General features: G+C 33.3%; 1 protein-coding gene and 1 pseudogene across 1 annotated transcript; both read right to left on the reverse strand.

Moving 5' to 3' along the window:
- Positions 1 to 5,759: 5,759 nt before the first annotated feature.
- On the reverse strand, positions 5,760 to 12,004 carry LOC122055858 (annotated as a pseudogene).
- On the reverse strand, positions 9,963 to 10,775 carry LOC122054672. The gene is made up of 3 exons (XM_042616113.1): positions 10,572 to 10,775; positions 10,354 to 10,457; positions 9,963 to 10,290 (listed from the first exon to the last, which is right to left on the reverse strand). The coding sequence occupies exons 1-3, from the start codon at positions 10,773 to 10,775 to the stop codon at positions 9,963 to 9,965; spliced, it is 636 nt and encodes a 211-aa protein (XP_042472047.1).
- Positions 12,005 to 14,573: the final 2,569 nt, after the last annotated feature.

Genomic DNA, 14,573 nt, shown 5'->3' on the forward strand with positions numbered 1-14,573 from the left:
GTTAACAATGCTTTTGTGAATAAATCAGTAATATTATTACTAGAACAAATTTGATAGATATGAATATCACTTTTCTTCTAGAGTTTATGTGTAGAAAATTTTTGATAAATTATATTTTCTTCTATCCCCTTTTAATGTAGCTTCTCTTTAGTTGTGGTTAGTCCACGTGATTTTTAAATATATAGCATTATTGATCTCAATTATATATATTCTTGACTTCTTTTATACATTGCAATGATTTTAGAGTAATTTGACGATGTGTTAAAATTTATTTTGTTGACTTTCATGATATAGAAGTGCCTTTGTGTGTAAAGAATTTTAAAAAATAGATCGAATTTAAAATTTAAAAATAAAAACTTAAGTTTTTCATTAAGATTTTTTTTTAAAAAAAAAGATAGAGATAAGGAATTAAATCATGTGCAAATTAAAATAAATTTAAAAAATATTCAATATATTTGTAATAATAAAAAATAATTTTTAAAATTAAATTTTATAAAAATAAATTAAATAAAAATAAATTAAAAATATTTTAAATTAGTGCATCTGTAATTTGTAAAGAAAATAATTTAGAAAATGACTGTCATGTTTAATTTATAGAAAAGAAAATAAATTTAATTCAATATAATTGAACGGTATTATTTATTTTTCTCATTTATTTTTTTATCATCCAGAGATATATTTCTTTTCCAAAATATTTCTTTCAAACCCAAAATAAAATAAAAAAATTAATTGTCTTACTTTAACCAAATTGTACTGAAACGAATCAAAATAAAAAATATATAAAATTTAATTATTTCATCTCGAATTTTCTCATAAAAAACATTGATGATTTTTTTAATTCTTATCAAATTAATATTGTTCATTTTGACTGACCTCTTTAATTTATTTATATTTTTAAGTTTTAAGTTTACTTTTCTGATAATCTTCTAAATTTATTTATATTTATATTTTACAGTCTTAATAAAAAAAAATTAAAAACTTTAATAATTATTTTTTTATTTTTGACTAACTGGTTATAAGAGAAAAAAGAAAAGTGAAAACCCCTAAGCAGAAAAAATCTCCTAACAGCTGCTTTGGCTCTAAGTAGTTCCAAGGTACTTTAAACATGGAAGATCAAAAAGTTTGATTTAATTGGTCCTTTTGCTTTTTGGAATCTCCATATATCCCAAAACTCTCGACTTTTAATGAAACTGTCTAAAAAATTCAGTTTGATTCATGAAAGTTTTCATAAACTGTCAGAGTAAATTGAAAATCATTTATGACAAATGATCTAGAAATTGAGAATCATTTATGACAAATGATCTAGAAATTTAATCTTATGATTGCATGTCTCATTTGAAAGAAGGTAGACAATTCTGATTCACGATAGGACGTACAACACAAATAATTTTTTTACATTTTCTTGATTTTATCGGATCTAAAGTTTTAGGATTCAAAATCTTTAAGTCATTAATTAGTTTTTGACTAAAATTTATTAATGGACGTAAATAAGTTAGATTCAACTCCAGCTTTATCTAATTGATTCTTTCCACTATCTTGAATCTCACAATGCCCCAAAACTCTTGATTACCACATTCAATTTTTTTAAAAAAATATTTAAAAATTTTAATTTTCTTTACTTTTGGTGATTATGTGTGACTAGACCTGACCACGGTTCGAAACCGACGATTTGACGGTTCTAGACAAATCGATCCTTAACCTTACCACCTAAGACGGTTACCGTTCACGGTTCGTCACGGTTTGTCACGGTTCAAGATTATTATGTTAAAAAAATTAAAAATTAAAAATTAAAATTAAACATTAAAAATTAGAAATTAAAATTTATTGGAAAAAGGGCTTGCACTTATTTAAGTTGCCTACGTATCCCTTTAGGGGAATCAAAGTCCACGTAGTTCTTTTACATTTTTATCCTTTTACATTTTCACTCACTTCTATTTCATGTTCCTATCGTATTTGTTCCTTCAGTATCAAAATTTTCAACTTCGTTATCTGAAAGTGCATTCCTTGGATTTTTTTTTCTCCGCTCTGGTCTAATCTTCTAGTAATGCTTGGGCTTCCAATGAGTCAGGAGACAAAGTTGATCGTCGTTCATCTAATATGTTACCACCAGCACTGAACGTCTGCTCTACAACAACAGTTGACATTGAACAAGCTAAAATTTCTTTTGCGATCACGGAGAAAACGGGAAAGCTTTGAGCCTTCTGTGACCACCACTTTAAGATATCGAAGTTTTCGCTATCTGCTTCATTAAAATCAAAAGAAGTCGTAAAATAATTCTCAAGTTCCTGTGTGGAACTTGAGGATCCTCGTAGACGTTTTGTCCGTTCTTTTAATAAGAGTTGTGCTTTTGTAAGTTTTAAATTACTACTAGTAGTTTGTTGTATTTCAGAAATATTAATTTGTGTTCCATATTTTACATAATATTGATTATAAATATCATATAAATAAATTCTAACATTATATATAATATTAACTGGATTAGGGGAAGAAAATCTTTAATTGGAATTAAAGCGTCATAATATAAAGTTAACATTTCATATAAAACTTCTAATTTAAATCTAGGATCTAAAGCAAATGCAATTAAATAAATTTCAGGAATTAAATAAAAATATTTTTCCCATTTAGTTTTCATAGCTAAATGCAAGAAGATAAAGATTCATTATTAATATGTTCATTTAAAACTAATACTATATTAGAAAAATTTTCTAAAACTAATTGAGCAGTGTGATAATAAACATCGGAAAGTTGTTCGGTTGCATCATTAAATACTTTTAAAATTTCACAAATACTACTACAAATATTCCATTGTTGTGAAAATAAATATATATTAGTATTAGTGTTTTGTGCAAAAAACTGAACATAATAATTCTTTATATTGAAATGAATCTTGTAATAATTGGTATGTTGAATTCCAACGTATTGGTACATCACGTGGAAATTTTTTAGGTTTCATTCCATTAATTTTACAAAACCTACCCCATTGTTTCATTATAGATGGATGAGACCATAAATAAGAAATTACAATTCTAATTGGTTTAATATAACTTTCTAAAATTTTTAAACCATCTTGAACACATAAATTTAAAACATGGCATACACAACGAAAATGAAAAAATAAACCTCCAATAATAAGTTAACAAACAAATTTTAGATCATCTATACAAGTGGTATTGGAACTAGCATTATCTAATGATATTGAAAATATTTTATGAGTTAAACCATATTTTTCTAAAATTAAACATAATAATTGTGCGATATTATGAGCATTATGTGATTCATCAAAAACTCTATAAGCTAATAATCTTTTTTGGAGGTTCCAAGAGTTATCGATCCAATGACAAGTCATACCCATATACGAATGTGTTTGCCAATGATCATTCCAAATATCGGAACATAAAGAAACTTTATTATCTAATTTACTAAATTCATCAATAAAATTCTTTTTTCCTTGTTTTACTAATTTTTTAATTGTACGAGTAAGTGTAGTCCTAGGAACACGTTTAACACATGGATTAAGAGATTCTTTACAAAAATCTTTAAATGTGCATTTAGATCCAAAACTAAAAGAAAGATGTTCTACGGAAACAAATTTAGCTAATGATTCTCTTAATTTATTATCCGAATATAAAAATAAATCGGAATCGATACTACCGCTAGTTGAAGAAAATCTTGATAATTGTGTTTGAGAACGGTCGAGTCCATATTCCGTCGGGTGCTTCGTTTCTACATGTCGTTTCAACGACCCATAGCCGCCGCCGGCTTGGAATTTGTAGGAAGCATTGCAGTACTTACATTTTGCACGCATTCTCCCGACGGAAGAGTGACTTTCTCAAAATGTTTAGTGAAAATAGAAGACTTTAAAGGAGGAAGTTCCTGAACCTTAGAAGTAATTGCATCGGTACTTCCTTGTGTTTCGGGTGTCGGATTCAGAAGATGCTCGATCTCATCATCGGTGGATTGAATGTTGGGGTCCTCCTCCCGCAGATTCATTATTTGCTTTCCATTCCGAGCTCGAGATGATACACCTCCGCAGTCTCCTTCCATTGTAATTGAAAATTGGAAACGAAACGTGTAGACTGTAGAGATTAGAGAATACGAAAATGAAATTAAGAGTAGAGAAGATGTGTGTAAAAAATGATGAAATGAACTCTCTATTTATAGAGTTTTGATAGTAACGGACACTAAATTATAGCCATTGATCAAAAACCGATCAAATAATCCTAACCGTTGAAAAAAAAATACCTAAAAAATCCTCTCAACGGTTACGAACCGCCGGTTCCAACAGCTATGAACCACCGGTTAACCGACGGTTCAAGCCGTTTAAGGGAAAAAAAATTTACGGTTGAACCAGCCGGTTTTACAGCGAATGAACCGGAACCGGCTCGGCAAGTTGTCGAGCCGATTCCGATTCGACCCGGCGAACCGGGTTAACGGGCAACATGCCCGTTGACTCGGTTACGGGCCCCGGCCGGGTCTGGGCCAGACCCGGCCCGGGGTGGGGTCTATGTGTGAGCAAAAAGAACCTATTTGATTTGTATTGAATCTGGCTTTTAGGTTTTTTTTTTTTTCTCTAATTAATAAGTTTTTGTCCAAACTTATTGAGGAATTAAATTATTTTAAAATTCTAAAACTTTGTCGCTAAGAAGATAAAGAAAATATAAAAAAACAATTGGTGTTATCTCAAAATGAATTATAGAGTTTCTATCTTCAAAAATAATATTATGCCAAAAGTTAAATAAATAATTTTTTTAAATAATCTTTTCATATAGAATCTTGAGTCAAGAGTTTTTGGGCATAATAAAACCTATTAAAACAAACCTCTTGATTTTGCACTCACCAATGACTTTTGATTAAGGACATTAAAGGCTCAATTTTATTTTAAATTATTAATAAATTAAAGAGGTCATTTAATTGTAAACAATATTAATTTGATATAAATCTTATATTTTTAATGTCATAAAATTTTTTGTATAAAAGTCGCAATGAAATAACTAACTTTTTTTTTATTTTTTCCATTTATTAATTTTGTTTCATTTTTCCTTTTTTTTCTCTTATAATTATATATTATATAATAAAATTTATAAAAGTAATTGTTTTAGGTTTTTTTGTTAAGGCACACAAAAATAAAAATAAAATTATGGATAAATTTAGAGGATGTAACAATTTAAATTTAGAATAAAATTAAACTCTTTAGACTCATCAACAATATTATCAAAACTCATTGTATGTTTTAAATTTTATTTTAAAAAATAAATAAATTAATTAAATTAAACAAAATGAATAATATAAATTAATTTTTCTTATTTTGATTCGATTTAATTAAAATTTAGTTTTTTATTTTAATTTGAGTTTAAAATAGATGAAAAAGGAATTTTGAGGAAAAAAAACCCTACTTCGTTAAAAATTAAAATGTGATGCATCTTTAATAATTTTCAAAATATCAAAATTTAGTTATTCGTTTGGTAAAATGCCGAACATTTAATGTGAATTTTGTTTTTAATTTTTTTATAGAAATTTAACAGTTAAACGCTGAACATTTAATGTGAATTCTAAAATAATATTACATCGAAGTTGATAATCATATATTATTTTGTAATCATCGTATGAGAATGAAAGGGTCAATTCTTATAATATGAGAATGAACAGACAAATTTAAAAGATAAATGAATGTGCATATATTTATGGAATATGTAAATAAAAGATTGAAAAGAGAGAAATGTAGGGCTCTATTTTTTTTCGTACTTTAAAATTATCATGAATAAATTTAAAAATCTTAAACTTTAAAGATTATGCAAATGAGAAAGTTGATATGCATATAAGTCAAGATATATTTTAACATGGACACCAGAAAGAACATAAGAGGCAGTGCCTCAACTAATAGACGTATCCTCTGAAGAACGGCGGGTTAAAGGGGTTGGAGAATGTGCCGCCACCATTTGGAAGAAAGGTGAGGAAGCAAATCAAGGCCAAGATGAAACCCCAAGTGTAACAGTCGTCGCCCAACGGAGTGATCTCGTCCTTGGCAGGCAATTCCTCCCCACCACGGAAGAATGTAGCAAATAAGCCCCAGGCTAAACAGAGCACACTGTCACTGAGGCCACCGATTCCGAGGAGCAAGGATGTCGCGGACGATAATAGGGCTGCAGTTCTCCTTCCCAAAAGAGCCTGTGCGATGCACCCGCCTTCAAGCCTTCCACATGGTAGTAGATTCAAGGATGTCACAACTATCCCTGCACCATATATTGTCATACAACAGTGCTTTTCAAATGCCAAAGCGAGAACACAAGTGATTGGTAGAGATGAGAAGACAATTGAGGAATCTAGAGGATTGATAAAATTTTGAGTAAGCAGCCATCAAGGTTCTAGAGATCTAGAAGAAATTTCTGATTTGTTCCCTCTGAGGATGAAAAAATAAGGTACTAATGAACAGGAGTCATGATTCAACAAGTTCTTTGGCTCAGCACCGATCCATTTGATCAATTTGTTTCATCCATTTAACTCTACTGACCTATTCAATGTGTCCAACATGACCAAATCAACTAGTCTGTCCAGATCATTCGACCTTACTTGTCCAACTGGTTGGTCCAAACTAATCGACTCACCAAACTTGTTCAGATCGACTTGTTCAACTTGATTCTCCCAATCAGCCAACCCACTTAGCCTAAAGAGACTCGTTGGTCAAATTATGTGAACTACTAAGCTCTGATTCATTTGGTTTCACAAATTCAACACTCCACATGTTCGACAATGGGACTTGAGAATGAGGTTTGGTGCTTAGGAGTTCGATACTAGTGAAGATAGCTAGGTTATATATAGAGTTGAGGATGAATATTGCTTTGAAAAAAGTCATGAGTGGGCACTTGGGAAAGGAAAATCAGCTTGTTTCTACTTGATTTGGTGGAACCAAAAATAGCAAATGATAGAATCTCTCATTTGTCCAATTTTCCAACCACTCATATCTTTTGGAGTAAAAAGTGAGATGAAAACTTTCAAAAAAATCATCCTTGATCCATCCTAGGGGTGCAAACCAATAGAGCCAGCTTGCAAGCTTTTCAAGTTGGCTCAAAAAAAAAATTGAATCGTATTCGAAATTATCCAATTTGAGCTGTACAGTTATAGGAAGAGCCAACATACCTAAAAGTGCAGCACAAGCAAGAGGATCAACAGGTACTCCAACCCCTTCAACTGCATTTGGTAGTACATTGCCCAATTCATCAGCATAAGGTCCTATCACAAGTTGAATGAATGAAAGAAGTGGATTGTTATAGAAGAATTGTGGCCTGATAAATCTGCAACAAGGAGAAAATGAGAAGAAAGACATGAGTTAACAATAATGTTAAGATCTCTAGTTGACTAAAAGGTATGTTTGCCCTTGAAGAAAGGCTGGATACTTACAAAGCATTGTCTCCGCCATTGAAACTACCATTAACTACAAAAGCAGTGGTGGCAAGGGTTAGTGATGTTATATAGGCACTGGCAGTGCGTGCAACAGGGATGTCGAATAGAGCCTTTTTATTGGGCAATAAGGATTCATAGTTATTCATCACCCCTATGCATCCTGTCCAATTTGATGGCACAAGGAATGATGGATTGAGCTTAACACCATAGCGAGCTGCTGTTACCCTTGTTGTAATTTGTAAACCAAACCTTTCATTACCATAATAATGGCCGGTAAAAGTAGTGTTTGTGAGCAAAATGTAGAACAAGGAAGAAATGTCAATCCAAATTAAAACTCAACATGCAGCAGACAATTTAGCAAAACATGGATCTCATACCTCTGATACACCTAAGATCAAAAGAAAGCCGCTGAAAAGGAGGAGAACATCTGCTATGTAGTCATCAAAAGTAGCGCCGGGCTTAAGGAAGAAGCCACTCATCAATGGTATAGTTCCAAATGTCGAAACACACAGCATTAGGACACTCAAATATCCCCATGGTGTGCTCAGCGTTGTGGACTCAAATTGAAGATCAATTTCTGCTTTGGGTTGCACCACACACACCTACATAGTAACGATTTGAAATTCCATACATACTGTAGAATAACACAACTCACGCACAGAGAAAACAAGAATGCTAAACAAAAATACACTTCTCATACTTAATCTCTTATTCACCATTTCTTTCTTTCTTTTTTTTTTTTGCTGCTATTTTCCTAACTAAACAAAATACATTTTTCATGCTTACTCTCTCTTACGCATTTTCATGATCCTTTTTAAAAAAAAATGGTGTGGAACCATGTTATTGTAGCAGATTCTCTGAACATTGCACAAAAACTACATATTCAACCTTCCTCTCTTAACTTCTTCAATGTGCAAATGCTTTCTTTGGCATGAAGAAGGAAAGAGGAAGATGTTTTTGGTGTAGTGGATTGAGGTTTATTAAGGAACTGGGACATGATAAAACCAGGTTTTATGAAGAAACTATTCTAGAAGCGACTATTCAAAATCAAATAGAGAAATTCCATGAGTGAATATAGAAGTTAAGAAATCAACAGTAATTGAAAGAGAAGCTATCAGGAGTTCCTATGATCATACAAATCATAAAAGGAAAATGCAAATAGGTGCAAGCTATATTTTAGTTGAGTTGATTTAACCTTCTTGGTTATATGTCGTCCTTCATCTCCTCCATGAACCACAGCACCACATCCCGGCCAGCTGCCTCAGAGAGCTTTTTTTCCAGCTTCGGCATGACCTCTTCGATCGGTCTCCTCAAATTGCCAATGAAAATACCACCATCACCAAACCTCCGAACATCCACAACAAAGAATGTGTCAAAACCAAAGCAGTTCTTGAGCTGCAAATGCATAATTCCATTTCAAGAGTCCATTTTCCCCAAAGGTACTATTAAATTCCCAAAAGAATTGTTCTTTCAAACTCAATTATTACCTTGTTAAGATCCAGAGCCTTGAATGTCTCTTCTGCCTTCTCCAATCTCTCATTCTCTTTGGCTAGGCTATCCCTGAGCAGAATCCTCAAAGGAAGAGTGAGGGGATTAATAGTGGATTCCCTGTCGAGCTCCCTGAGCTTCCGCTCAGCCCGTTTCTTCTCGAGCTTGATCGCAGCCTCTATGGAAGGATTGCTCATGAATTTCTTGAACTCCTCGTCCGTCTTCCAATCCACTTCCTGCTGGCGAGCCTCCTCATCCAGTTCTCCTCCCTCCGCAGCCTCACCCACCGCCGACCCACTTTCCACAACCTTATCCGGCCTGCTATCACCAACCTCATTGGTAGCGACGGCAACAAGTGAAGAAGACGACTGAGGTAGCTCTCCCTGATCCCGGGCTGAGAACATTGTTAGACGTCCATCTCTGCGGCGGGAGCAGAGCCGGAGCCGGAGCCCGTGAGGTTGCCAAGACTGGAGCTTGGGGCGAAAAGAGATTGGGACAGGGGAAGGGGTAAGAGGGAGAGGCACGAGGAGGAAGTGGGAAGAGGCCATTGAAGCACTAGTATCGAGATCTCTGAGAGAGAGGCGTTAGGGCATCAACAGTGGTTAGAACCCATTGTGAGCTTCTTCGTTGCCACGTCTGTGCCACATCAAAAGTTAAAAACCTCATACCTCTTTCCACTATAAAAAACCTCTCAACAACCTCCTCATGGGTCCCACACTTTTCATTATATATAATTCTCATTTCTCCTTTATATTTTACATTACACATCATTAAATTTTTATAAAATTTAAATTTATAAATTGCTAACATGAAATAACATTAATAATTAAAAAAATATATAAATATTACAGTGCATCAAATAAAAAGACATAAATTATAATAATATATAAAAATAAACGTAAACTCATCTACACCAAGCCATGTCTCTGTTTAATTTTTTCCATCATTTTCTCATGTAAATAAAGTTATCCTGGTGTTATCTCATTGGTATCCTTCATAAGAATTTCATAATCCTTATGAAAGATCTCGGCTTCCCGCAAAGCCATTTTTTGTATTTGATATTCTTTAATATCTTGTCATTCTTTGTCGATGCAATGTTCCATTGTGTCGCCCTCTCTGGCTTTAGAATTATCTTTTCTCTTCGCTGCCTTTTGTCCTATCGGACGAATGCGGACTTCAGAGTCATCTAAATCAACACTTGTATCTGGATTTGATGTCGAAGTGTTTCCCCCTGATTTGGATGTCCTTGCCTTCTTGTTAGAGTAATGAGCAACTGATTGTGGAGTATATTTCTCATATTCTTTGAGAACCCTCCACATATACATATACTTAAAATCCTTACCTTTATTGTTGGCTTTCCACATATTCAGTGCATTCTCCAACACATTCTCGTCACTCCAATCGCTTTACCGATGAGTATAAAAATTATTACAAGTTGCAGAAAATTCATTTACCATCGGTGCAAACCTATAATAATGTGATTTCAGCCGCTGATAACTACTCGTCATAGATCCAGTGGGGCGATGTTTGTTGTAGTAATCAGCTATACGTTTCAAAAAAACTTGATCCTTCTGATCATTACCAATGATTGCATCAGTGCTTATAGTTGTCCATGATTTCGCAAGTACCACATCTTCATCGAGGGACTAAAATCTTCGTTTCGATTCATTTTCCTCCAGCTCAACTTCACGCTCTTCTTGTGATGAGTGTGGTGGCAACTGAGTTGCAGGAACAGATGATGGTGTTACAGGAGCAGATGATGGAGTTAGAGATTCTTTGTCGCTGATAAATGGATCAATAGTTGCCCTTCTTGATTCATTTGAAAGTATGACAGGTGGTTGAGTAGGAGAAAATACGTAAGGATAAGGCATCCCAAGTTGACAACCCATTGCTGACCAATCTAGGGATGGATACATACCAAATGGAGCTGGGGCGGCGTTACTTGGATTTCACGTCTGCAAGAAATTTTGAGAACTTTGGGAATTTGGAAAATTTGAAGAATATTGTAGAACATATGAAATATTTTGAACATTTGGAGGATATTGTGTGTGAGAGAAAATACGAGGATATTGGATATTTGGAGGAGTGCGAGTATTTTAAGAATATGTATTTTCTTCCGTATTTGAAGAATTCAAAAGATTTGTAAAGAAAGTATTGAGATTTTCATCCATCTCGAATACAAATAGGGAATGAAAGGAAGAAATGAATATAGAGCAAAGATTGCAATGAAATGAATAAAATAGATCTCATATTTATAGATTTTTTATATATTAAAAAATTAAATTAAAACGTTGAACAACGGCTAAAAATTAGTCGTTGTTCAACGGCATACAACAGCTAATTTAGCCGTTGTTCTCTTTTCATTTATTTTACAATTATTAGAAAAAAAAAAAAATACGAAGAAGCGGCTCCATAACAACATAGGTGGTTGTTAAAATAAAACAACATAAAATTAATGAGGTTATAGTATTTACTTGGTTACAACCTAAGTGGTTGTTAATCCAAGGCGTTAAAAGAGCTCTACTAGAAATCTCCTTTGTTGAAGGCGGATAAACCTTTTACACTCTTTGGAAGCTTAGAAAAAGACAAGGAATGAGTTACAGAAATTGTTGTTTAATTCCTAACTTCAGGGGGATTTTTATAGCCTCCTGGGATCAATTACCATTGGTGGGAGGTGCCTTTAAGTGGGTCAGACGCCTCCAAGTGGATAAAATTTTATCCGCAACTCAACGACAACAAATGGTCATTTGCGGCTGACACTATTCACTCGAGGCGCCTCCGAAGCCACTACATGCGCCTCAAGTACTATTCATCTGAGGTGCCTCTGAAGCCATTGGAGGTGCCTTGAGCATTGTTCATCCGAACATGGTTAACTTTCCTTGTTAATTATTTTTCGCTCTGCTCACTTGGGTGATGATTCGGTCGTCCGGAATTGAGCTCACCCGAATCCAACTTTCTTCTCGAGAAGGCCTCCTCTCCGCTTCTTGTCCCTCGAACAACGTATAGGCCCTTCTAGCCCATCGGAGTATTCTTCCACTGCACCTCGTCCCTCGGATGCATCGAGTCCGTCGACTCGCTTCCCATGTCATCCTTCTCGCTAGCTGCGTCTTCCGCTATTCCTAATCTCTTACACACTTAGACACAAAGATCAAGCATAACGGGACCTAACTTGATTTGGTTGATCACATCAAAACCAACCCGAGGTACTTACAGATACTTTGAAATTCAAAATTTAAGAATTATGAAGGACTTCATTGGTATTTTAGATTTCACAAGAGTCAAATTAGAAAAATCTCTAGAAATCATATGCCACAAAAAATTTTGTTCAATCAGTAGAAAATAATTTATTTTGGATATCAAAATTATGCTTAGCTGAATAAATTAATTTCTATGCATAATAGAAAATTAATTTGCTTGATTTATTCTTTTTGGAAAAATCAATTATTTCGTCAACTTTCGTTATATTTTATTCTCAAAATTTTATCTTTCCAAAATAGAAATATTATCTACTAATAAAAAAAATTAAATTTTTTTAACTGTTAAGTTATTTTCTATTAATTTTTCAACATCATATGTTTAAAATTTAAAATATGTTGCAGACTTATTATTGAAAAAATTTATTTTTCTATAATAAAACATGATGTTCACTATCATAATAAAAATTTTTGACATTTTTTTATATTATCTGAATTATTATAATTTTTTTGCCAAAAGTAAAAATTTTATTATTAAAAACTTTAATTTTTCTATGGATAAACACTAAATTTTATATATTCAAAAAAATTATCACGATTTTTCTAAATCAAATTCTATTTTTTTAAGCATTTAATTATTATAATAAATATTTCTATTCAAAAATATATTATTCTAGTCAAAATTAATATCTATTTTTCATGAAAAATTTTCCACCGATCTACCTACTTATGTTTGACTTTAACAAAAAATTTATGATTTTTCGAAACTAGAAATTATTTTAAAATTATTTTTGTCGAAATAGAGAATTAACTAGTAAAATTGAGAAAATAAAGTTTTTAAAAATTAGTTTTGAAAAATATGAGTTTACTATTAATTCTGTACACAAACTCCTAGATAAATTTTTTAAAATTTTTATAAATATTTTTCCTATTTTTTTATTTGATCAAAGGAAGAGAAATATGAAGTAAGTTAAGAAGGAGGTTTTTGTACTTAAGTGCAAATTCTTGTTGTAATTGTAAATTCATTTACTTAGTACCAATTATTTTATTTTGAGTTAAACCCTAACTTAACTCGATTTGATGCACATCAAAAAGGGGGGAGATTGTAAGTATCCGGGTTGATTTTGATGCGATCAACCGAGTCAAGTTAAGTTCTATTATATTTGATCCTTGTATTTAAGTGTGTAGAAACTTAGGAACATAAGAAGTCGAGCGGATGAAAAGGAAGACATGGAAAGGGAGCCGACGGACTCGGTGCATCTGAGAGACGAGAAGTTGCGGAAGAGTACACCGGTGGACTAGAAGGACGTGCGCGACGTTCAAGAGACGAAAAGATGGGCAGGAAGCCTACTCGAGAAGAAGACTGGAGTTGAGTTTGGGTGAGCTCAATTCCAGACAGCCGGAACATCACCTAAGCGATCATGGAGAAAAGACTCTTCGAATAAACAGTGCTCAAGGCGCCTCCAATGGCTTTGAAGATGCCTCGAGCTTCAACAGCAAAGCTGTTATATGCGAGACCCGAGGCGCCTCCAGTGTGCTTGAGGGTGGACAAAACCAAAGGCGCCTTCAAGCACATTGAAGGCACCTCCAACGCGGCAGAGCTGTTAAGAGACCGTTGTTGTGTGGATAAAAGTTTATGCAACTGAGGACGTCTCGGATGTCCTTGAAGGTGCCTTCGAGCCACGTCAGCCAATGGTATCATCATCCTAGAAGGCTATAAAAGCCCCCTAGACTAGAAATTAAACAATAATTGAACAACTCCTGTAACTCATTCCTAATCTTTTTCTAAATTTCAAAGAGTGTAAGAGATATCTTCGACTTCAATAAAGGAGATTTCTAGTCGAACTATTTCAATGCCTTGAATTAACAACCACTTATGATGTAACCAAATAAAAACTATAGCATCTTTTATTTTTTTTATGTTGTTATTTATTTTAATTAACTGTGTTTAACTAATCAAGTCCAAAGATCGAGAAATGATTTAATTTTTTTCCGAACAATTCACTCCTTTTTACCGGCCTACGTGGACCAACAATATCTGATTATAAAAGAAAATCCTATACAAATACTCTTTTGAGGTAATATCAGACAAAGGAAATGCAAGTAAATTGTCGGCCATAGATGGCAGTGGAGGCAAATTAGAATGGAATAGGAGAAAATAAGAGATATAAATGCTCTAGAAAAGTTGCAGTAGCAAGAACTAAATCAACAACAGATATAAATGTGGCAGATTAACAATTGTCAATGCCCATTCTGCAAGCGAAGCATCCAAGGATTCTCAAAGATCATCCCCATTAGGCTACAACCTTTTTCAAAAAGAACGGACACAAATGTAATTTCTCTTTTTTAAAATATTACAGCAACAAAGCCCAGTTTTCCTTCTTCCTGAAAGATTAATTTGAAGTGGGACTGTGGGAGCACCATTACATCCTATGGATCTATGACTATATGATTCAACATAGGCGGAATCCATGGTCTGAAGGCTCCATGCTG

This window comes from Zingiber officinale, chromosome 3B, assembly GCF_018446385.1.
Source record: "Zingiber officinale cultivar Zhangliang chromosome 3B, Zo_v1.1, whole genome shotgun sequence".
NCBI classification, from domain to species: domain Eukaryota; kingdom Viridiplantae; phylum Streptophyta; class Magnoliopsida; order Zingiberales; family Zingiberaceae; genus Zingiber; species Zingiber officinale.